General features: G+C 41.9%; 1 protein-coding gene across 1 annotated transcript in view; it reads left to right on the forward strand.

The window, feature by feature from the left end:
* The window catches only part of LOC124595767 (glutathione S-transferase D5-like), a 65504-nt gene that overhangs the window by 27584 nt on the left and 14501 nt on the right, over nucleotides 1–23419 (forward strand). Inside the window, exons 2-5 of the mRNA XM_047134647.1 lie at nucleotides 8908–9060; nucleotides 9484–9542; nucleotides 10536–10674; nucleotides 21368–21529. Coding sequence (XP_046990603.1) covers nucleotides 8917–9060; nucleotides 9484–9542; nucleotides 10536–10674; nucleotides 21368–21529 — 504 coding nt within the window. The 5' untranslated portion in view covers nucleotides 8908–8916. The remainder of the gene's footprint in view (nucleotides 1–8907; nucleotides 9061–9483; nucleotides 9543–10535; nucleotides 10675–21367; nucleotides 21530–23419) is intronic.

Below are 23419 nucleotides of genomic sequence, written 5' to 3' on the forward strand. Positions count from 1 at the left end.
TCTCCCTTTACGTACTGTATTACCCTCGCAATATCCTCATACACTTTCTCAATCTCTTGCTCTTCAGCTTGCGACGTCGGTGTGTACACCTGAACTATTGTTGTCGGTGCTGGTTTGCTGTCGATTCTGATAAGAACAACCCTGTCACTGAACTGTTTACAGTAGCGTACGCCACGACTCGTAGAATGTTATTATTTCAATTGATAATGCAATCTTTTCTTCATGGTAACCTCCCCCTTGGCAGTCCCCTCCCGGAGATCCGAATGGGGGCCTATTCCGGAATCTTTTGCCAATGGAGAGATCATCATGATATTTCTTCAATTACAGGCCACATGCCCTGTGGATACACGTTACGTGTCTTTAATGCAGTGGTTTCCATTGCCTTCTGAATCGTCATACCGTTGACCATTGCTGATTCTTCCGCCTTTCGGTGCAGTTTCCCACCCCTAGGACAAGAGTGTTCCCTGAACATCCGTCCGCTCCTCCGCCGTCTTTGACAAGGCCGTTAGCAGAATGAGGGTGACTTATTATGCCGGAAGTCTTCGGCCACCAATGCTGATTATTAATCAAAATTTAAACAGCAACGGAATTCGAATCCGGGACCGAAGACGTTTTGATTATGAATCAATGAATATATCCCTAGACCAAGGGTGCAAACTCGTGTCCTATACACTCTTTGATCCGAGCACTTATTTTTCGTCTTCCATTCCTTTGTTCCCTCTCGGTTCTAGTGCATATTTTATATCGTCCGGATATCCTATAGCTTACCACTATTTTTCTAAAAATTTCGAATATCCTCCACTATTTTACATTGTCAAGCGCTTTTTGCAAGTCTAAATATCCCATGAACTTTTCTTGATTTTTCTTCAGTATTGCTTCGATTATCAGTCGCAACGTCAGAACTGCCTCTCTGGTGCCTTTCACTTTTCTAAAGCCAACTGATCGTCATCTAATACATCCTCAATTTTTTCTTCCATTCTCCTTTACATTATTCTTGTCAGCAACATAGATGCATGAACTTTTAAGCTGATTATGAGATAATTCTCTAATTTGGCAGCTTTTGCTACTTTCGGAATTGTGTGCACGACGTTTCCTGACGGTAGTTCGCTTAGTCTCACATATTCTACACACCAACGTTAACAGTCGTTGTATTGCAACGTCCCCCAATGATTTTAGAAATTCCGACCGAATATTATGTATCCCTTCTGCCGTACTTGATTCAATGTCTTCCTAATCTCTTTTAAAATCCCAACTCTAATACTGGATCCCCTATCTCTTCTATATCGACTCCTGTTTCTTCTCCTGTTATACCATCAGAGAAGTGTTCCCCCTTACTGAGGACTTCAGTGTACTCTTTCCACCTGTCTGCTCTCTCCTCTTCATTTAACCGTGAAATTCCCATTGTACTCTAAATGCTACCACCCTTGTTTTTAAAATTTCTGTACTTCCTTTCTTCATCGATCAGCTGAAGTATTTCAGCTATTATCTATAGTTTCTTCGCAGTTGCGCTACTCATTATTGCAGTGTCTGTAACCTCAGAAAACTTCAACTTGTCTCTTCATTTCTTCGTGCTTTCGTGTCCCACTTCTTTGTTCACTGTGTCTTCCTGACTAGTGTCTTAGATTTCAGCCTACTCTTTATCATTACTAAATTCAGATCTGAGTATATACATGGTGGTCCATTGATAGTGACCGGGGCAAATATCTCACGAAATAAGCATCAAAGAAAAAACTACAAAGAACGAAACTCGTCTAGCTTGAAGGGGGAAACCAGATGGCACTATGGTAGGCCCGCTAGATGGCGCTGCCATAGGTCAAACGGATATCAACAGCGTTTTTTTTTTAAATAGAAACCCCCATTTTATTACATATTCGTGTAGTACGTAAAGAAATATGAATGATTTAGTTGGACCACTTTTTTCGCTTTGTGATAGATGGCGCTATAATACTCACAAACGTATAAGTACGCGGTATCACGTAAAATTCCGCCTGTGCGGACGGTATTTGCTTCGTGATACATTACCCGTGTTAAAATGAACCGTTTACCAATTGCGGAAAAGATCGATATCGTGTTGATATATGGCTATTGTGATCAGAATGCCCAACGGGGGTGTGCTATGTATGCTGCTCTGTATCCTTGACGACATCATCCAAGTGCCCGGACCGTTCGCCAAAACGTTACGTTATTTAAGGAAACAGGAAGTGTTCAGACACATGTGAAACGACAACCACGACCTGCAACAAATGATGATGCCCAAGTAGGTGTTTTAGCTGCTGTCGCAGCTAATCCGCACATCAGTAGCAGACAATTTGCGTGAGAATTGGGAATCTCTAAAACGTCGGTGCTGAGAATACTACATCAACATCGATTGCACCCGTACCATATATCTATGCACCAGGAATTGCATGGCGACGACTTTGAACGTCGTGTACAGTTCTTCCACTGAGCACAAGAGAAATTACGGGACGATGACAGATTTTTTGCACGCGTTCTATTTAGCGACGAAGCGTGATTCACCAACAGCGGTAACGTAAACCGGCATAATATGCACTTGGGCAACGGAAAATCCACGATGGCTGCGACAAGTGGAACATCAGCGACCTTGACGGGTTAATGTATGGTGCTGCATTATGGGAGGAAGGATAATTGGCTCCCATTTTATCGATGGCAATCTAAATGGTGCAATGTATGCTGATTTCCTACGTAATGTTCTACCAATGTTACTACAAGATGTTTCACTGCATGACTGAATGGCGATGTACTACCAACATGATGGATTAGCCGCGCAGGAATAGCCGAGCGGTCTCAGGCGCTGCAGTCATGGACTGGGCGGCTGGTCCCGGTGGAGGTTCGAGTCCTCCCTCGGGCGTGGGTGTGTGTGTTTGTCCTTAGGATAATTTAGATTAAGTAGTGTGTAAGCTTAGGGACTGATGACCTTAGCAGTTAAGTCCCATAAGATTTAACACACATTTGAACATTTTGAACATGATGGATGTCCGGCACATAGCCCGCGTGCGGTTGAAGCGGTATTGAATAGCACATTTCATGACAGGTGGATTGGTCGTCGAAGCACCATACCATGGCCCGCACGTTCACCGGATCTGACGTGCCCGGATTTCTTTCTGTGGGGAAAGTTGAAGGATATTTGCTATCGTGATCCACCGACAACGCCTGACAACATGCGTCAGCGCATTGTCAATGCATATGCGAACATTACGGAAGGCGAACTACTCGCTGTTGAGAGGGAAATGTCGTTACACGTATTGCCAAATGCAATGAAGTTGACGGACATCATTACGAGCATTTATTGCATTAATGTGGTATTTACAGGTAATCACGCTGTAACAGCATGCGTTCTCAGAAATGATAAGTTCGCAAAGGTACATGTATCATATTGGAACAACCGAAATAAAATATTCAAATGTACCTACGCTCTGTATTTTAATTTAAAAAACCTATCTGTTACCAACTGTTCGTCTAAAATTGTGAGCCATATGTTTGTGACTATTACAGCGTCATCTATCATAAAACGAAAAAAGTGGTCCAACTTTTTTTACTTTCTTTACGTACTACACGAATACGTAATAAAAAATGGGGGTTCCCATTTTAAAAAATCGCAGTTGATATCCGTTTGACCTATGGCAGCGCCATCTAGCGGGCCAACCATAGTGACATCTGGTTTCCCCCTTCAAGTCAGACAAGTTTCGTTCTTTGTAGGATTTTGGTTTGACGCTTATTTCGTGAGATATTTGACCCGGTCACGATCAATGGACCACCCTGTATATGCTCCTGGTTACGCCTTACAATCCAGTATCTGATTTGGGAATCTCTGCCTGACAATGATGTAATCTAACTGAAATCTTCCTATATGTCGCAGCCTTTTCCAAGTATACTTCCTCCTCTTGTGATTCTTGAACAGAGTATTCGCTATAACTTGTTTTTGTTGCAGAACTCAATTAGTCTTCCTCCTGTCTCATTTCTGCTATCAGGCCCACTTTCTCCTGTAACCTTATCTTCTACTTTTTCCCTGCGACGTCATTCCAATCCCCCATAATTATTAGATTTTCATGTTCCTTTACGTACTGAATTACCGTTCAATCTACTACATCTACATCTACATCTATACTCCGCGAGCCACCTTGCGGTGTGTGGCGGAGGGTACTTATTGTACCACTATCTGATCCCCCCTTCCCTGTTCCATTCACGAATTGTGCGTGGGAAGAACGACTGCTTGTAAGTCTCCGTATTTGCTCTAATTTCTCGGATCTTTTCGTTGTGATCATTACGCGAGATATATGTGGGCGGTAGTAATATGTTGCCCATCTCTTCCCGGAATGTGCTCTCTCGTAATTTCGATAATAAACCTCTCCGTATTGCGTAACGCCTTTCTTGAAGTGTCCGCCACTGGAGCTTGTTCAGCATCTCCGTAACGCTCTCGCGCTGACTAAATGTCCCCATGACGAATCGCGCTGCTTTTCGCTGGATCATGTCTATCTCTTCTATTAATCCAACCTGGTAAGGGTCCCATACTGATGAGCAATACTCAAGAATCGGACGAACAAGCGTTTTGTAAGCTACTTCTTTCGTCGATGAGTCACATTTTCTTAGAATTCTTCCTATGAATCTCAACCTGGCGCCTGCTTTTCCCACTATTTGTTTTATGTGATCATTCCACTTCAGATCGCTCCGGATAGTAACTCCTAAGTATTTTACGGTCGTTACCGCTTCCAATGATTTACCACCTATGGCATAATCGTACTGGAATGGATTTCTGCCCCTATGTATGCGCATTATATTACATTTATCTACGTTTAGGGAAAGCTGCCAGCTGTCGCACCATGCATTAATCCTCTGCAGGTCCTCCTGGAGTACGTACGAGTCTTCTGATGTTGCTACTTTCTTGTAGACAACCGTGTCATCTGCAAATAGCCTCACGGAGCTACCGATGTTGTCAACTAAGTCATTTATGTATATTGTAAACAATAAAGGTCCTATCACGCTTCCCTGCGGTACTCCCGAAATTACCTCTACATCTGCAGATTTTGAACCGTTAAGAATGACATGTTGTGTTCTTTCTTCTAGGAAATCCTGAATCCAATCACAAACCTGGTCCGATATTCCGTAAGCTCGTATTTTTTTCACTAAACGTAAGTGCGGAACCGTATCAAATGCCTTCCTGAAGTCCAGGAATACGGCATCAATCTGCTCGCCAGTGTCTACGGCACTGTGAATTTCTTGGGCAAATAGGGCGAGCTGAGTTTCACATGATCTCTGTTTGCGGAATCCATGTTGGTTATGATGAAGGAGATTTGTATTATCTAAGAACGTCATAATACGAGAACACAAAACATGTTCCATTATTCTACAACAGATTGACGTAAGCGAAATAGGCCTATAATTATTCGCATCTGATTTATGACCCTTCTTGAAAATGGGAACGACCTGCGCTTTCTTCCAGTCGCTAGGTACTTTACGTTCTTCCAGCGATCTACGATAAATTGCTGATAGAAAGGGGGCAAGTTCTTTAGCATAATCACTGTAGAATCTTAAGGGTATCTCGTCTGGTCCGGATGCTTTTCCGCTACTAAGTGATAGCAGTTGTTTTTCAATTCCGATATCGTTTATTTCAATATTTTCCATTTTGGCGTCCGTGCGACGGCTGAAGTCAGGGACCGTGTTACGATTTTCCGCAGTGAAACAGTTTCGGAACACTGAATTCAGTATTTCTGCCTTTCTTCGGTCGTCCTCTGTTTCGGTGCCATCGTGGTCAACGAGTGACTGAATAGGGGATTTAGATCCGCTTACCGATTTTACATATGACCAAAACTTTTTAGGGTTCTTGTTTAGATTGTTTGCCAATGTTTTATGTTCGAATTCGTTGAATGCTTCTCTCATTGCTCTCTTTACGCTCTTTTTCGCTTCGTTCAGCTTTTCCTTATCAGCTATGATTCGACTACTCTTAAACCTATGATGAAGCTTTCTTTGTTTCCGTAGTACCTTTCGTACATGATTGTTATACCACGGTGGATCTTTCCCCTCGCTTTGGACCTTAGTCGGTACGAACTTATCTAAGGCGTACTGGACGATGTTTCTGAATTTTTTCCATTTTTGTTCCACATCCTCTTCCTCAGAAATGAACGTTTGATGGTGGTCACTCAGATATTCTGCGATTTGTGCCCTATCACTCTTGTTAAGCAAATATATTTTCCTTCCTTTCTTGGCATTTCTTATTACACTTGTAGTCATTGATGCAACCACTGACTTATGATCACTGATACCCTCTTCTACATTCACGGAGTCGAAAAGTTCCGGTCTATTTGTTGCTATGAGGTCTAAAACGTTAGCTTCACGAGTTGGTTCTCTAACTATCTGCTCGAAGTAATTCTCGGACAAGGCAGTCAGGATAATGTCACAAGAGTCTCTGTCCCTGGCTCCAGTTCTGATTGTGTGACTATCCCATTCTATACCTGGTAGATTGAAGTCTCCCCCTATTACAATAGTATGATCACGAAACTTCTTCACGACGTTCTGCAGGTTCTCTCTGAGGCGCTCAACTACTACGGTTGCTGATGCAGGTGGTCTATAGAAGCATCCGACTATCATATCTGACCCACCTTTGATACTTAACTTAACCCAGATTATTTCACATTCGCATTCGCTAATAACTTCACTGGATATTATTGAATTCTTTACTGCTATAAATACTCCTCCACCATTGGCGTTTATCCTATCCTTGCGGTATATATTCCATTCTGTGTCTAGGATTTCATTACTGTTCACTTCCGGTTTTAACCAACTTTCCGTTCCTAATACTATATGCGCAATTTGCTCATATACTTCCTCTGTCTCTTCATCTTCGGCTTGCGACGTCGGTACGTGCACCTTAACTATCTGGCTTGCAGTCGATTCTGATGAGAATAAACCTACCATTGAATTGTGCCCAATAACTCGCTCTTTGCTCTGCCTTCCTATTCATAAGGAAGCCTATTCCTATTATACCGCTTTCTGCTGATATAACCCTACAGTTGTCTGACCAGAAATTCTTGTCTTCTTTCCACTTCACTTCACTGACCCCTACTATATCTAGATTGAGCCTTTGCATTTCCCTTTTCAGATTTTCTAGCTTCCTCGCCTCGTTCAAACTTCTGACATTCCACGCCTCGACTCTTAGTATGTTATCGTTTCGTTGATTATTCTGTCTTTTTCTCATGGTCACCGCTTCTTGGAAGTCCCCTACCGGAGGTCCGAATGTAGGACAATCCGAAATCTTTTGTCAATGTTAATACACCATAGTGACAATTTTTCAGTAACTGAAAAACATCCGACAATCCTGTGCATACGAATTATATGTCTTTAATGCAGTGATCTGCATTGCCTTCTGCATCTTTATGCAATTTGATCGTTCCTGGTGCTTTGCCTTTAGGGGCAGTTTCCCCACCCCAATGGCAAAAGAGTGCCATGAACCTCTATGTACTTTTCCGCCATCTTTGACAAGTCCGTTGGCTGGATGAGGGTGACTTGTTAAGCCTAAAGTCGTCGGCCGCCATTGATGGTGATTTTCATTCAAAATTTAAGCCGTGACGAATTGATTACTAACCAAAGACGATACTCCTAGACAGCGTGTGCATCTGTGGACAACAACATTCCTTAAATAGATGGCCCGCACCTATCCGTGACCTGAAACCAATGGAGATAAAACAACAGCTCAGTCCACAGACATTCTTACGCCTCATTGCAAGTGTCTCTAACGGAGTCCAAGCCGTCATAGAGGCAAAGTGTGGACAAAACCAGTTTCATATGTCTACTAATAAGTATTACGTTGCTTCTGATCAGATAGTGTATTTCTAGAGTTGAAGTGAGCGTAATGGATGCGTGGGTAGTGTGATGTTATGTTTGTGTTGTATGGCGATGAGTGAACGGAGGTGATGGAACCCAGTGCGGACACATAACTTACTCCTCAGGAAAAGCACCAAGGTCTCCATCCCACTGATGGACCACTATCAGAAGCGTCACATGCCTTCACTTTATGAGACACTGAGGAGGGGCTTATAATTTAATCCAGGACACTGGCAATCAGCTACATTACACAATCACCTCTCCTACCGTTGCTGGCGAAATACCTGTAGTGAAACTTTCATTCCTCGCAACAATTCTAACGGGGCTATATCCGAGTCTACCCATTGCACAAGCGGGCTTTAATCGAAATTGGATTCGGAGATAGGTTGTATTTGGCTAATCTGGTCGTAATGGACTAATGAGCAGCTTAATGAACAGCTTAACGAGCAGCGCGCAAGTTTCCGAAGATTGGTGGGTCATCCACGTGATGAAATGCTCGTGTCGGTTTGGCTGACGTGGTTGTGTCGCAGCCAAGAACAGTGTTTACGTCATTACACTTCTTCCTAGATATATGTTGGTTTGCTATATCACGCTTCAGGGGCACTATATAAATAGTAAGGCAAAGTAAATTTGTACGGCATGATTGACTGGGAGGCCCTCGAGAAGAATGTTCAATCGTCTATTTGCAAGCACTTTCAACTGGACACCAGTTCGTGACTCGTGAGTGCTTAATTTACCGGGGAAAGGAGAACCCATTGTTTAACACTGAATCCGAAACACGTTTCGTTCTTGGCTTGCCTTGATATCAGTGAGAGACGGATGCTAGCGTAAAGGCAGACTGAAAATATCTGTTTTTCTGCAGGTATTCGATCCCGCGACCACTCGGTTTTCAGTCAGGCTTGGTATCACTAGACGACCAGGCCGGATATGCAAACAACTGCAGTACAATTACATACAAACCATCACAGTAATTTCTGTTCTCCCTTGAAACTAAACATAATAAATGCAAAACGTGAAATGAGTGATGGCTCCTCTTAAAAGGTCTCCCTAAGTATCTGTTATATTTTGCAGAAGACAACAATGGCACCTCTGATTTTGTACAACCACGATGCCAGCCCTCCGTGCTGCCTTGTACGCATCGTCGCTGATGAGATTGGAGTTGATCTCGAGAAAGTTCTTGTGGTCGATATCGAAAAGGAAATGGGCACTCCAGAGAGGCTGCAGGTATGTTAACTACAGACCGCTATCACTTCATATGAATGTCCCTGAAAGCCCCAAAAATAATAAGCAATCAGTATAAAACTATGTTTACGCAAAATATATAGTCTTATTATTGAATATTACCACAAAAAAACGAGAGGACTTTGTAATACAACATAATTTTTTTCACTACTGAATCTTCGTTTACGGATACGCTTAAATTTAAAAATGTGTAAAATTCACATACATTTTTAAGAACCTATAGCTTTATTGTGTTACAGGACAGTCATGCAGAAAACTAAATACGTTAATTATAGCTTATAATGTTATTGCAATTACGGATACAGTCAAATTTCGATATAATGAGACCTTGGTTTCACTGATTTAAGGAAATTCTAAAGATGCACGATTCTCAGTATTTCACTAACGAACCATATTCTGTTCCAGGTAAATCCACAGCGAACGATTCCAGCACTTGTCGACAATGGTTTGAATATTGCAGAAAGGTTGGTATGAGTGGACAAATACGACGTGAGCGAATAACTGAGACATGTTAGAGCTGAATGAAACTTGGAGATAAGTTGAAACTATGTTCCAGACAGGAATTCGAACAAGAGGCTCTCGATTCAAACTGTTAATTTGCTCTAGTTCTACTCCAAACCTTTGAAATTTCCCGAACAACACAAAATTTTAGATTTTGCAAACCCACCAAATCATATCTTCAGCAATAGAGCAATTTTGTTATTAATTAAAATACATCCTAGATATAGCACATATCATGTTCATTGTGATGAAGAATAAAGACCAGTAGTTCATACTTCCCTCTGAGAAAAAAACCAAGAGGGAGAAAAATAAAAGGGTACTTTGTCTCGGCTTCGTAGGCTCTTAGTCAACCTGCTTTTCCCACAGAATAATGACGAAGTACTAACTTATAACTAACTTCTGCAACAGATCCAGAAATATGAAACTGATCTAAACGTTTCTAGCTGTTAATGTCATTTAAATATGTAACGAGAACATTTATCATACTGCTATTAAATATGTTTGATTTGCAGATTACAATCGGAGTATTGTGACTTAATTTTCTTTGCAAACTGTTCGTTAGGGATTGTATAAACAAATTCCAGGTCAAATAATTTTCTCGTCGCCTGTAATGTCTACCTCTAGCAATTTGTAATTAATTATCAATATTTTATTCTTTTATTTTTATCATGTGCCATGTTTTATGGGTCGATAGAATATTTTTGATAATTACTGACGGTACAATAATCTGTTCACTATTTGTACAGTTCCAAATGAAAATGAGTTGTTTGCAAAGTAGTTGGAGTTGTGATGCTTCGTAACTTGGCCTGCAAAATACACATATTCAGTAGCTGCATAGTGACACTTTTTCTCTTATTGCATCGGTATCAGGCGCAGCCCACTCCGTTTAAAAGTCGGAAGAATATTGTTTATAATGAACTTTTCTTCAGTGAAATTTATTCTTATTTCTTTTTCAGCCGAGCGATTGTAACATACCTTGTGTCAAAATATGCAAAGGACGATTCTCTGTATCCTAAAGATCTAGAGAAACGTGTCCTCGTAGACCAGAGGCTGTATTTTGATCAAGATTTCTACAATGCAATTATGAAAGTTATTGTAAGTATGGCATTCTACATTATTTATGAGCCTCAGAATTACAAAAGTAGCTGACATCAGTGTATCGATGTATTCGTGTAAAAGTAGATGTACATAATAAAATTTTGGAGTGCTCATGAGCCTGCAGAATACGTGAAAATATTTGCTGAATTTTATTTTGTAGTTTTTCTGAGTTCTCGACCCAAAGTGTGAAAGGATGTTTCAATATCGTCTTCTCATTGTCTATCAATAACTCAGAAATTTTTCGCGAAGCAGCTATGGTAGTATAACAGCTTGCCATTAGTAACCACATAGATTCTAATTGGAAATAGAGCGATATGTCAATCAGCGTCAAAGTAAACATTCAAAGAGAGGAGACTGTGGCTGAAACGGGAGGTTGGATTCCCTCAGACTCAGCTGTTCAGTCTGATAAATATGAGATACTATATAGAACAGTGAATGACTTTGAACTGCACTGAAAACGTGAGGGTAGTATAGATTTCTACCCTCCGCCCGGAAAGCACTAACTCTGGAACGGAGGTAACTTCTATGCACTCAGCAGGTGATTACTGGAAAATATTCGCTTAGGCTTTGATGTAAACGTGAGGAAAATGGGGACAGTCGAATAATGGAATAAATAACGTGAATTACTAACACTGTGACTACGACCAGAAAACGAAGCTGACAAAAGACAGCACAACATTAAATCGAGTATATTTTTCATTTGTTTGTTTATTATAATCCATGCTCACAGATTTACTTGTAAGTTATATAAAGCATCAACTCACTTTTTAGAATGATCAGCTAATTTGGCTCTACTTCCATTCAGTCCTTCTTCAGTTTGGAACGGAACAACTTCATAACGTGGTAAGACTAAGTCTACAAACCGAATGCTGCAGCACAGCTTAACGTAATGGATGAGACTGATGTCCTTATGCGCCTCAAGTGCAAACTACCACAAGCATCGCTCGACAATGACCGTAGAAATATCAAGCGTATGAGCAGCTGTTCGACCACTGTAACCCATTCAACTCCCTACGCATATTCATTGTGCTACCTAGACTGCTGATAAGCACTTCGAAACTCACGAATAATTCCTTCTTCAGATTTCATGCATTGTTTTAGAGACACCCTCTGCATTGCTCAGTGGTCCCTGTCCGGCAGTATATGCTGGTTTTGGTTTAGCTGTGAATGTCTCTTCGTGACTCCACTCACAGTCCTAGCACAACAGTTGTGCGTATCTGGAAAGGTTGAAATGCCCCAGATGGATTTGTTACTCAGGTGAAATCCAATGATTGGTCCATATTCGAAATGACTGAGCTCTTCTGGCTGTCCCATTCTGCAGTGACAGCTGAAAATACACCCCACCTCTTTTTACATGGGGCAGGACATCTAGTGATCAGTTCCCATGCGTGGATATTTTAGATGAGTTTGGGTATTGTAAACGTATCGGGTGTAGCATGTCACCTCTGGTTTAACCATGTAGCGGCATCGCACCAGAGTGTAGCATGTGGGGCAGCAGCAGTAGAGTGCTATAGCTGGAGTCACGAACGACGGCGGTCGAATTTAGGCTTGTTCTGCGCATCTGTGTCACGCATTCTCTGTGAGCGTTCAATAGTGTTCTAAGCGCTCTGCTGTGAACATCGCAGATAGTAGCGCATTAGTCAAATTCTATTCCATTTGTTACTAGTTGTCCTGGATGGTAATTGTGGTGAGCGAAAAATTCTATAAGCAAGCGAGAGATGTAATTAGGAAGAGCCGGTTGTTGTGGCGGAGCGGTTCTAGGCGCTTCAGCCCGGAACCGCGCTGCTGCTACGGACGCAGGTTCGGATCAAATGGTTCAAATGGCTCTGAGCACAATGGGACTTAACTTCTGAAGTCATCAGTCCCCTAGAACTTAGAACTACTTAAACCCAACTATCCTAAGGACAACACACACATCCATGCCCGAGGCAGGATTCGAACCTGCGACCGTATCGGTCGCGCGGTTCCGGACTGTAGCGCCTAGAACCGCTCGGCCACTCCGGCCGGCAGGTTCGGGTCCTGCTTCGGGCATGGAAGTATGTGATATCCTTAGGTTAGTTAAAGTACTTCTAAGTCTAGGGGACTGCTGACCTCCGATGTTAAGTCCTATAGTGCTTAGAGCCATTTGAACCCATTTTAATTAGGAAGATACACGCTTTCCTTAAGCACAAAGCACTTCTATGGGCGTGCCATAACTGTGAGCTGGATCGTTAGTCGCCGGCCGCGGTGGTCTCGCGGTTAAGGCGCTCAGTCCGGAACCGCGCGACTGCTACGGTCGCAGGTTCGAATCCTGCCTCGGGCATGGATGTGTGTGATGTCCTTAGGTTAGTTAGGTTTAAGTAGTTCTAAGTTCTAGGGGACTGATGACCACAGAAGTTAAGTCCCATAGTGCTCAGAGCCATTTGAACCATTTTTTTGTTCGTTAGTCGGACTATAACCAGGTAGGCCGTCTCTGTCCCAGAATGGCAAGTGCAGGTACTGTGGGTTCCGTTGTACCAACACCATGGCAAGTGCACAGTCAGGAAAGATCATTCACCTCTCACCCTTCTTTATTCTGCATGACTTCCATATAAGAGGTAGGCGTCCCCTTCCCTGCAGTATGCGGCGCCGTGTGCGTCTCCAGGGTACGTGGGTGCTGCCGCCGCGAAATATCAGCAGCCAGCGACGCCGACTTTACTGACACGATGACAGCATAAGACCGGCAGCGTGCAAGCTTGGGATGCGCACAAGCGGGCTACCTGCGCTGGGGGATAGCTCGAGGTGGCTTGATCCAGCGCGGGAAATTTCTCCCTGTTATCTAACGAAGCAGCACACAGTGGTGAGCAGGAATGAGCGAAATATTCTTTGCCCGCTTTCGGCGCGCCGGTTGGCGACGCATCGCGCTGACAAAAGAGAGGCGCACACCCTGCAGTCTTTCTCATACGAATTTACTTAAACTAACTGGCAAAAAAAAAAAAAAAAAAAAAAAAAAAAAAAAAAAAAAAAAGAAAAGAAAAATCAGATCACTTTTAGCTTTACACGTCAGCTTCACGGGGAAGTGACCAAAATTTCGATAATGGTAATACTTGACGCGATATTCGCATCTAAGTACGACGCTGCACGGAATTCGAAAAAGTTTTCAATGGAAAATATGGGTCGCTATGATTTTGCGTTTCGTGCATATTACACCATATCTTTCTGCAAATCAAATTTAGCTAAGATATTGAATTTTTCTTTACATTTGAGAGGAGGTCTGTATCAATTTCGGGAAAATGGAATTTATGTAGCAGGATTAATTCCAACCGCACGTGCACGGGACTGAAATATTCATAACATAATTCATATCTCCTAAGCTGTTCGAGCTATCGATACGAGATTTCAGCAGGTGATGACATGCAAAGAGCAGTGATCTCGCTTAACCACAAGCGGCGGAACGAAGACGAAGAGCGGAAAACCAGAGAAGGCAGCGAGGAAACATCAGCCAATTGCCCGCTGACAGGGCCGGACATTAGTGCTCAGATCAGCTCCGTGTACGGATATAAGTGGACGGTTGTAGGAAGGCACTCGCAGAACAGATAGGTTTAAGAGTAGTCGAATCATAGCTGATAAGGAAAAGCTGAACGAAGCGAAAAAGAGCGTAAAGAGAGCAATGAGAGAAGCATTCAACGAATTCGAACATAAAACATTGGCAAACAATCTAAACAAGAACCCTAAAAAGTTTTGGTCATATGTAAAATCGGTAAGCGGATCTAAATCCCCTATTCAGTCACTCGTTGACCATGATGGCACCGAAACAGAGGACGACCGAAGAAAGGCAGAAATACTGAATTCAGTGTTCCGAAACTGTTTCACTGCGGAAAATCGTAACACGGTCCCTGACTTCAGCCGTCGCACGGACGCCAAAATGGAAAATATTGAAATAAACGATATCGGAATTGAAAAACAACTGCTATCACTTAGTAGCGGAAAAGCATCCGGACCAGACGAGATACCCTTAAGATCCTACAGTGATTATGCTAAAGAACTTGCCCCCTTTCTATCAGCAATTTATCGTAGATCGCTGGAAGAACGTAAAGTACCTAGCGACTGGAAGAAAGCGCAGGTCGTTCCCATTTTCAAGAAGGGTCATAAATCAGATGCGAATAATTATAGGCCTATTTCGCTTACGTCAATCTGTTGTAGAATAATGGAACATGTTTTGTGTTCTCGTATTATGACGTTCTTAGATAATACAAATCTCCTTCATCATAACCAACATGGATTCCGCAAACAGAGATCATGTGAAACTCAGCTCGCCCTATTTGCCCAAGAAATTCACAGTGCCGTAGACACTGGCGAGCAGATTGATGCCGTATTCCTGGACTTCAGGAAGGCATTTGATACGGTTCCGCACTTACGTTTAGTGAAAAAAATACGAGCTTACGGAATATCGGACCAGGTTTGTGATTGGATTCAGGATTTCCTAGAAGAAAGAACACAACATGTCATTCTTAACGGTTCAAAATCTGCAGATGTAGAGGTAATTTCGGGAGTACCGCAGGGAAGCGTGATAGGACCTTTATTGTTTACAATATACATAAATGACTTAGTTGACAACATCGGTAGCTCCTTGAGGCTATTTGCAGATGACACGGTTGTCTACAAGAAAGTAGCAACATCAGAAGACTCGTACGTACTCCAGGAGGACCTGCAGAGGATTAATGCATGGTGCGACAGCTGGCAGCTTTCCCTAAACGTAGATAAATGTAATATAATGCGCATACATAGGGGCAGAAATCCATTCCAGTACGATTATGCCATAGGTGGTAAATCATTGGAAGCGGTAACGACCGTAAAATACTTAGGAGTTACTATCCGGAGCGATCTGAAGTGGAATGATCACATAAAACAAATAGTGGGAAAAGCAGGCGCCAGGTTGAGATTCATAGGAAGAATTCTAAGAAAATGTGACTCATCGACGAAAGAAGTAGCTTACAAAACGCTTGTTCGTCCGATTCTTGAGTATTGCTCATCAGTATGGGACCCTTACCAGGTTGGATTAATAGAAGAGATAGACATGATCCAGCGAAAAGCAGCGCGATTCGTCATGGGGACATTTAGTCAGCGCGAGAGCGTTACGGAGCTGCTGAACAAGCTCCAGTGGCGGACACTTCAAGAAAGGCGTTACGCAATACGGAGAGGTTTATTATCGAAATTACGAGAGAGCATATTCCGGGAAGAGATGGGCAACATATTACTACCGCCCACATATATCTCGCGTAATGATCACAACGAAAAGATCCGAGAAATTAGAGCAAATACGGAGACTTACAAGCAGTCGTTCTTCCCACGCACAATTCGTGAATGGAACAGGGAAGGGTGGATCAGATAGTGGTACAATAAGTACCCTCCGCCACACACCGTAAGGTGGCTCGCGGAGTATAGATGTAGATGTAGATGTAGATGTAGTGATCCGTATCAAGTGCCTACTTGGACTTTGTCTATAGCGACGAACATTACTGTTTGCATGTTGCTTGCGACACCGACGTAAATCCAAAGTTAAGTATTGTCAGTTACTTTGTAGAAATAAAACTACAAATGTTATTTGCTCGAACTGTTGTATAGCATTCCGAGAACGCTGCATCCCTTATGTACCCTGTAAGTGACGAGTAGTCCAGATCCAACAAGCAGAGTATTTTGCTACATGGACAATATAGGGAACTTACTAATCTAAGGCGATATAGCGGAAGCTATGGTTTGTATTTTATTTTTGCAGTCCAGTACTGAAATTTTCTTAAGAGTCTTAGACAACTACTGCAAAGAGAATTTGCTAGTATGAAACTAAACGTGTAATTTCTTATCTTACTTTACAGCAAACCGACACAATGAGGTTTTCCTTAAGTTACCACTATTTCCCTGGTCACCTATTGCCCGTTTAATAACACATTCTGTCGCAGTAGGCACTGCAGAGTACTTTTGTGCAAATCATACCGTATTTTTAACGAAAAAAGAAAAAGTAAACCCGTCAGCATGAGAAATCTAGCCGTTCGTCATGACTGATGATGTTTCTACAAATGAAATGTACTTAACACAAAGTAAGACAAAAATAAATCATCAATTCTGTAGCAGTTTTGGCGGAATCCTGTAACCCATCGTACTTTTAATACTGCACGACTGGAATAGAACCTTAGAAAAGGATTTTATCCCAATTTTCCATCGGAGGAATATGAAAATAATTCGCAACAAATAGGATACTATATTTCTGTTCATATCCCAATTCAGAGTGAAGTGGTAAACTTCTCTACCATAATTATATTCTAATGTTTAAAAGATAGATTACATATATTTAAAGATAGGTTATTCATATTTATAATCTATTTTCGTATTCGTGAGTAGTACAAGCAGTTCATAGAGAATAACTGTCACGTTTTTGTAATATTGTTATCCACAGACATACAGAAACCTAATTTGTTATTTCTAAGAGAACAATATTGCAACTGCGATGCAGACTAGAACTGACCCAGTAAAACTCTGTCATAACTCCGAAGCTGTGAACACTCTAACGACTTTTAGAACCTTACTAACTATTTGTCAAAGTCAGTAACACTGATGAGCTGAAATATATTCCTAGTAGAAAGATTCACTCCCTCACTATGTACGGGCATAGGAACGGAAACATGGTACACTATTTGCTGTACCTTTTCGTATTTCAAATCTAACTGAGGTGTAGAAAGAAAATTCTATAGTAAGTTTCAGTCCCAGATGCTCATTATTAAAGAGACACAACGTTACAGGATTCCCCTGAAATTGTAACAGAATTGGCGATCTATTTTCATCGAGTTGGTAAACTTTTTCAGAAAAAAAATTGCCACTAATTACGCTTTTCGGAAAGAGAGAAGGTTAACAAGTCAGGCCAAAATAAATCATGCCTTTTGTTGCAAATTCTGAGTAATCTTATAGCCCAGTGTATTTTATATAAGGAACAGCGGGTACTGAAACTTAGTAAATAATACCCTCTTTGCATCTTTAACTTCCTGAAATAGTAGTTTATTAAATGAGGAACTGAGGACAAATACATTGTTAAGCAGTACATCATCTATATGAAAATAAATGTGTAATTACTTTACTTATGTTTTTACAAAAACCCACAGCAAACTTCGAGTCACCATTGATGATCCTAGAAAGTTACATTGTTTCGTTACTTTGTGAACCGCTCGAAACTACTTATTAAGACTAAAATAAATTACAAATCTATCTTTCACAGATTAAAAGATAAACATACTGGAAAAGCTCACCACTTCACGCTGAGTAGGGATAGGAACACAAATATAGTACACTATTTGCTGCGAATCACTTACATATTTCACTGACGAAAAAATGGGAGAAAATCGTTTTGTAAGCTTCCATTCCAGCCTTACAGTATTAAAAATATGATGTGTTACAGAATTCTGCGAAAATTGTAACAGAATTGGAGTTTTATTTTGGTCTGAATTGTTAACTATTTCGCGTTTGGAGAAATGTCACCAGTAATGAGGAACGGCTACCTTTCTCTTATTGACAGATTTAACTTTGCTTTTTTTGTTAAAATACGGGATAAATTGCCCAAATACACCTTTCTATACCTACTGCGACAGTATCGTGAAGCAGAGTATCTCATTAAAATGCAATAGGCGACTAGGGTAGTCAACAGCTTATGGACGGTTTGTTGTTAAATAAGATAAGAAATTTCACATTTAGTTTCATATTAGCAAATTCTCTGTTCAATAGGTGTCTAAGATTCTTAAAAGAATTACAGTGCTGGCCTGTAGAAATAAAGTAGAAACTACAGTTTCCCCTTTATTGCCGTAGATAAGAAAGTTTCCTATGTTAATCATATAGAAACGTATTCTCCTCCTTGCATGCTAGAACTTGCCAAAATCTCGTATCGATTTTAGGAGATATGAGGTACGCTATGAATATTTAATTCCCGGGCACGTGCAGTCGGAAGTGCTCGTGCTGCATAAATTCCATTTTCTCGAGACTGGATAAAGATATAGACGTCTTCTCAGGTCTAAGGAAAAGTTCAATATCATAGCTAAATTTCACTCGCAGCAACAAGTGAAGCAATATGCACAAAACGCAAAATCATAACGACTCATATTTTTTTTATTTTTTATTACAAACTTTTTCTGATTCCGCGCAGTGTCGTACTTAGATGAGTATATGGCGTTTAGTATTGCCATTATTGAAATACTGGACACTTCACCATGGAGCTGACATATAAGGCTATAAGTAACCTGAAAAATTATTTTTTTTACCGATGACTTTACATAAAATCGTGTGAGAGTGACTACCGAGCCAACGGAACGAACGTAACGTACTACGCGTAATGGCACTGCTGGATATTGACTAGCAGGATAACAAGTGCAACAGTAGGCGCGTTTAGCTGCGCTGTTTAGCGCGGCGAGTCGGCACGCAGACTACCGGCTTTCTTTCTGTTCTCACACTTAACGGTGGACTGCAGCCAGCGCCAAATAGTCGTCCAGGCGTGCAGACGCTGTACTTCGAACACAGGGCTCTTGGAGAAGGCTGGGGTGTCAGACGTGGACACCCTGGTAGTGGCTTCCATTCAGCGGCAGCGTATCGAGACCTACGATAACCATGCTGCTAGATGACGTTGAAGTTGCGCTCGACCCCACACTGGACTCTCTGCTGGCGTGGATGCTTTCTGGTTGTTAAGGGTCAGTCGAAGTCGGACGTCCAGGATCAAGTGCTGCTTGGCTAAGCTGTGAGAATTCACAGTAGCTATGGCCCGCTAAATTTGATATGAGCCCGCCTATTGTCACGTAGATGGCTATGGAAGCGCAACGTTGTGTCATGCCATCTGGAAACTCTATGGCCGACTGCTGCATTGCACAATGTACGGCAGCATTATTTTAGCACCCAGTTCCAGATATTAGCAGCGGCTTGCCTGCACGCTGTCCACTTGCTTCCTATGTCTAATATGGCGGTTGATGGTGCAGAGTTTCCTCCCTCTATAAGTTTCACGCTACTGCTGAACCTGTGGACTACCGAAAAATGGTTCTATAGAGTCTACATGTTTCCCTTGCACCGACGAAGCAGCCTTCCCTGCATCAGTTATTACACATTTTTTATATTCTCTGTCCTTCTTCCCTACACCCTTCATCAAATGATGTATGTTGACAGGCACACCACACTAATCCTTGTTATAGACCGAGTGGGTTCGGTGGTAGTGAACTGGAAGTTTGGATTGGAGAGGAGGTCTCTGCCGATGAGGGACAGAGGCTACACAATCAAGGACCCGGTTTAAGATGGTTACTGAGGATGAAATTTTCGTTACCGTGACGTGGTGGTAGTACCTGCTGCTGTACGCTTGAAAACGCTTTAACATTCGTTCTGTGCTTATGTGCCCTGTTCATGTAGGTTAACTTTCATGCTGGCAATATTTCGGAAGGATTATCGGGTAAATACAGAAGAGGAAATGTTAGGTCCAAGGCTGTAGTCTTTGATACTGTTGCTGTAATCTGAAGTGTTGGATCCACGGAGTTGTGGTGCACGAATTGGTGCTCGCCATGGTTGTCGGGAATGCAGATTCGCATCATGAAATCGTGCCCTAATCTTGATGAGATACAAGACGTCCTGTCGTCTCTTCAAACGCCGGATTCAGATCTAGGGCACTCAGTCCTTTGATTGTTCAAAAATGTTCAAATGTGTGTAAAATCTTATGGGATTTAACTGCTAACGTCATCAGTCCCTAAGCTTACACACTACTTAATCTAAATTATCCTAAGGACAAACACACTCACCCATTCCTGAGGGAGGACTCGAACCTCCGCCGGGACCAGCCGCACAGGCCCTTTGATTCAAATATCGTAAATATCGAACATCCTGTGCACAGCCCAAAGTGGACAGTCTGGGTGGTGCACCTGTCAACTGGAATTGATTCCATGTCCCTATCACATCTGTCTCCAAGCACACATGCGGCAAGTCCGTGTTTGACAAACCTTCGCCGCGCAACGTTATGATGCAGACCCAATCACTAATCGCGACTGTACTCAGTGGGGTAATAGATGTTCCATCTACTGTTCCGCAGACGTATCTAATGTGAATCAGATGGTGCGTCACTTTCAACTGAAATACTGCAGTCCGTTCGAGTGTGGCGCTGTACCCTTATTCATTGCTCATGTAACTATCTTTACAAACAACAGCAGTAGTGGCTTTCTGGTCGGTACAGGAAAAGTTAAATATCAACGCACTTGAACGACATATCGTGATGATGCGACACTTTTGTTCATGAGTGTACGGGCAGCAATGAAAAAAAGATTGCTAATCGACTGTCAAGTAGCGGTGGGAGACTGTATATAAAGAAATGTTAACCGAGCAGCGTCCTCAAAATCGTTTGGTACTTCGCTACCTTGTGAGCGTCAGATATACATGCACAGTGCAGGGCCGTGGCGGCACGGCACATGGACCGTACTGCACCCCAGCAAAACCGCCGCGTCACCGCGCTGCTGTAAACCGCGTCAGTGTGCGTATCTCCATTACAAGCCACGTGTCTCAAAATTCAGGTGTGCCGCGGTGGTCGCCGAGAGATTTCTGCCATGTCAGTGTGGGAACTGCTTGCTCATTGTTAAGCAACGGACTTTCCTGTTACTTATTAATTTAATTTTGATACAGGTAAATAGTCTAAGCCACTTCCGTTATTGGACTGTTATTGATTTGTCTTCCACAGGGTCCAACCTTCTCCGGAAAGCCATTATCCCAGAGTGATGTAGACAAGGTGAACAATGGACTGGAGATACTGAACAGAATGCTTGAGGGAAAACAATGGCTCGCAGGGGACAACATAACAGTAGCGGATTATGCCACAGTGGTGTCCTTGGCGTCACTTGAGGTAACATTGTCTTACGCAGACTTTATTATTTCTTTTAAGGTGAGCGTTGTTAGTAGAACAACTTAATTCTCTGTCGACATCATGGTCTATAGCATGTCGCACACGTTAATAATTTATATTTCAATATCTACACTATCATAAGTGGACTAGGGAGAAAGGAGGAGATTCCGAATGAGTGGAAGTCAGCTACCATTATCCCACTGCATGAAAGACCAATAAAAGGAACTGTAGCTATTATAGAAGTATTTCTCTTCTAAGTATACCACACAAAGGATTATAATCAATAATTCATGAATAGCTGAAGTCTTTTGCTGAAGATATTGTTGGAGAGTGCATGGGGGCTTAATTATATATTATGCAAATAATTTTTTAATTTTTTAGTAGCTGACTGCCCCGTTACGAAGTCTCGTAAACGGTTGGCCCTGACTAGTTTTAGCACGCAATCTGACTGCATAGCATAACAACAAGGAATGAAAGAAAATTTTCGTTAACACAATTAATTAATTAATTAAGTCCCCAGCAACTATAAAACCTACGAAACCAAAACACAAGTGTAATTGTTCTGTGTGTGGAAGTGTGATTCAACGTACACATCTGGCACGGTTCTTCTTGAATAAGACAAGAAATTTTAAATACCATTTATACTGAAGTAATTAAAAAAAATAGAAATACTATAATTGCGCAAGAAAACCAGAATTACACTCTAATACAAGAACACAAGCCAAATGCTTTGTTGACTGAACCTGTAATGACGCATTATTTAAGACATTGAAATAATAAAAAGAAAAGGAAAAATTTTTTTTTTACCTTGATAGATATTGACGAAAAGCACTCTGATCATTACAATATCTCCATTAGAACAACATCTGCTGTCTATCCCATCAAACAACTGCATAAAACATGGAACAAGCACTCCCTACTGCAACATCTCAACACCGACTCGCTACTACCACATCTCAACAAGCACTCTCCACCACGACTTCTCGACAAGAACTCTTCACTACGACATCTCAGCAAGCACTGACTACTACGAGTTCTCGACAGGCACTGCCAGTGGACGCAGCGGGATAATACTCTTTGGCGCAATCTCTGCCGCTGTGGCGCAGTGTAGCCACCTTTCATATGCCCCTCCTCCACGGGCCAGAATTTGATTCGTCCACAAAAATACAGACAAAAATAAAAGATAATATTAATACGTAAATATCACATAATTAGATAAAATTTTGGCTTTGCACTGACCTTTCAATAACCTAATATATAAAATACAGTAAGCAATACAAATTCTTTCTTACATGTGACTTTACACAAAAAATCAGTTTATACAAATGTTCACATAAAATGCTTTCAATGATAAAAAAAAAAAAGTTGTTGATAGTTCCAGCAGTAGCACCCAGCAATAGTCAACAGGTGCAAATACCAACAAGTGACATCATTTTAGTAGAAGCAGTTCCATCAGTGGCACCCAGTAATGTTGAACAGGTGCAGACACCAACAAGTGACATTATGTCAGTAGAAGCAGTTCCATTAGTGGCACCCAGCATTGTTGAACAGGTGCAGACACCAACAAGTGACATTATCTCAGTAGAAGCAGTCCATCAGTGGAACCCAGCAATGTTGAACAGGTGCAGACACCGACAAGTGACATCATTTCAATAGAAGCAGTTCCATCAGTTGCACCCAGCAATGTTGAACAGGTGCAGACACCAACAAGTGACATTATCTCAGTAGAAGCAGTTCCATCAGTGGCACCCAGCAATGTTGAACAGGTGCAGACACCAACAAGTGACTTCATTTCAGTAGAAGCAGTTCCATCTGTGGCACCCAGCAATGTTGAACAAGTGCAGACACCAACAAGTGACATCATCTCAGTAGAAGCAGTCCATCAGTGGC

The sequence above is a fragment of the Schistocerca americana genome, chromosome 2 (genome assembly GCF_021461395.2).
Source record: "Schistocerca americana isolate TAMUIC-IGC-003095 chromosome 2, iqSchAmer2.1, whole genome shotgun sequence".
Taxonomy (NCBI): domain Eukaryota; kingdom Metazoa; phylum Arthropoda; class Insecta; order Orthoptera; family Acrididae; genus Schistocerca; species Schistocerca americana.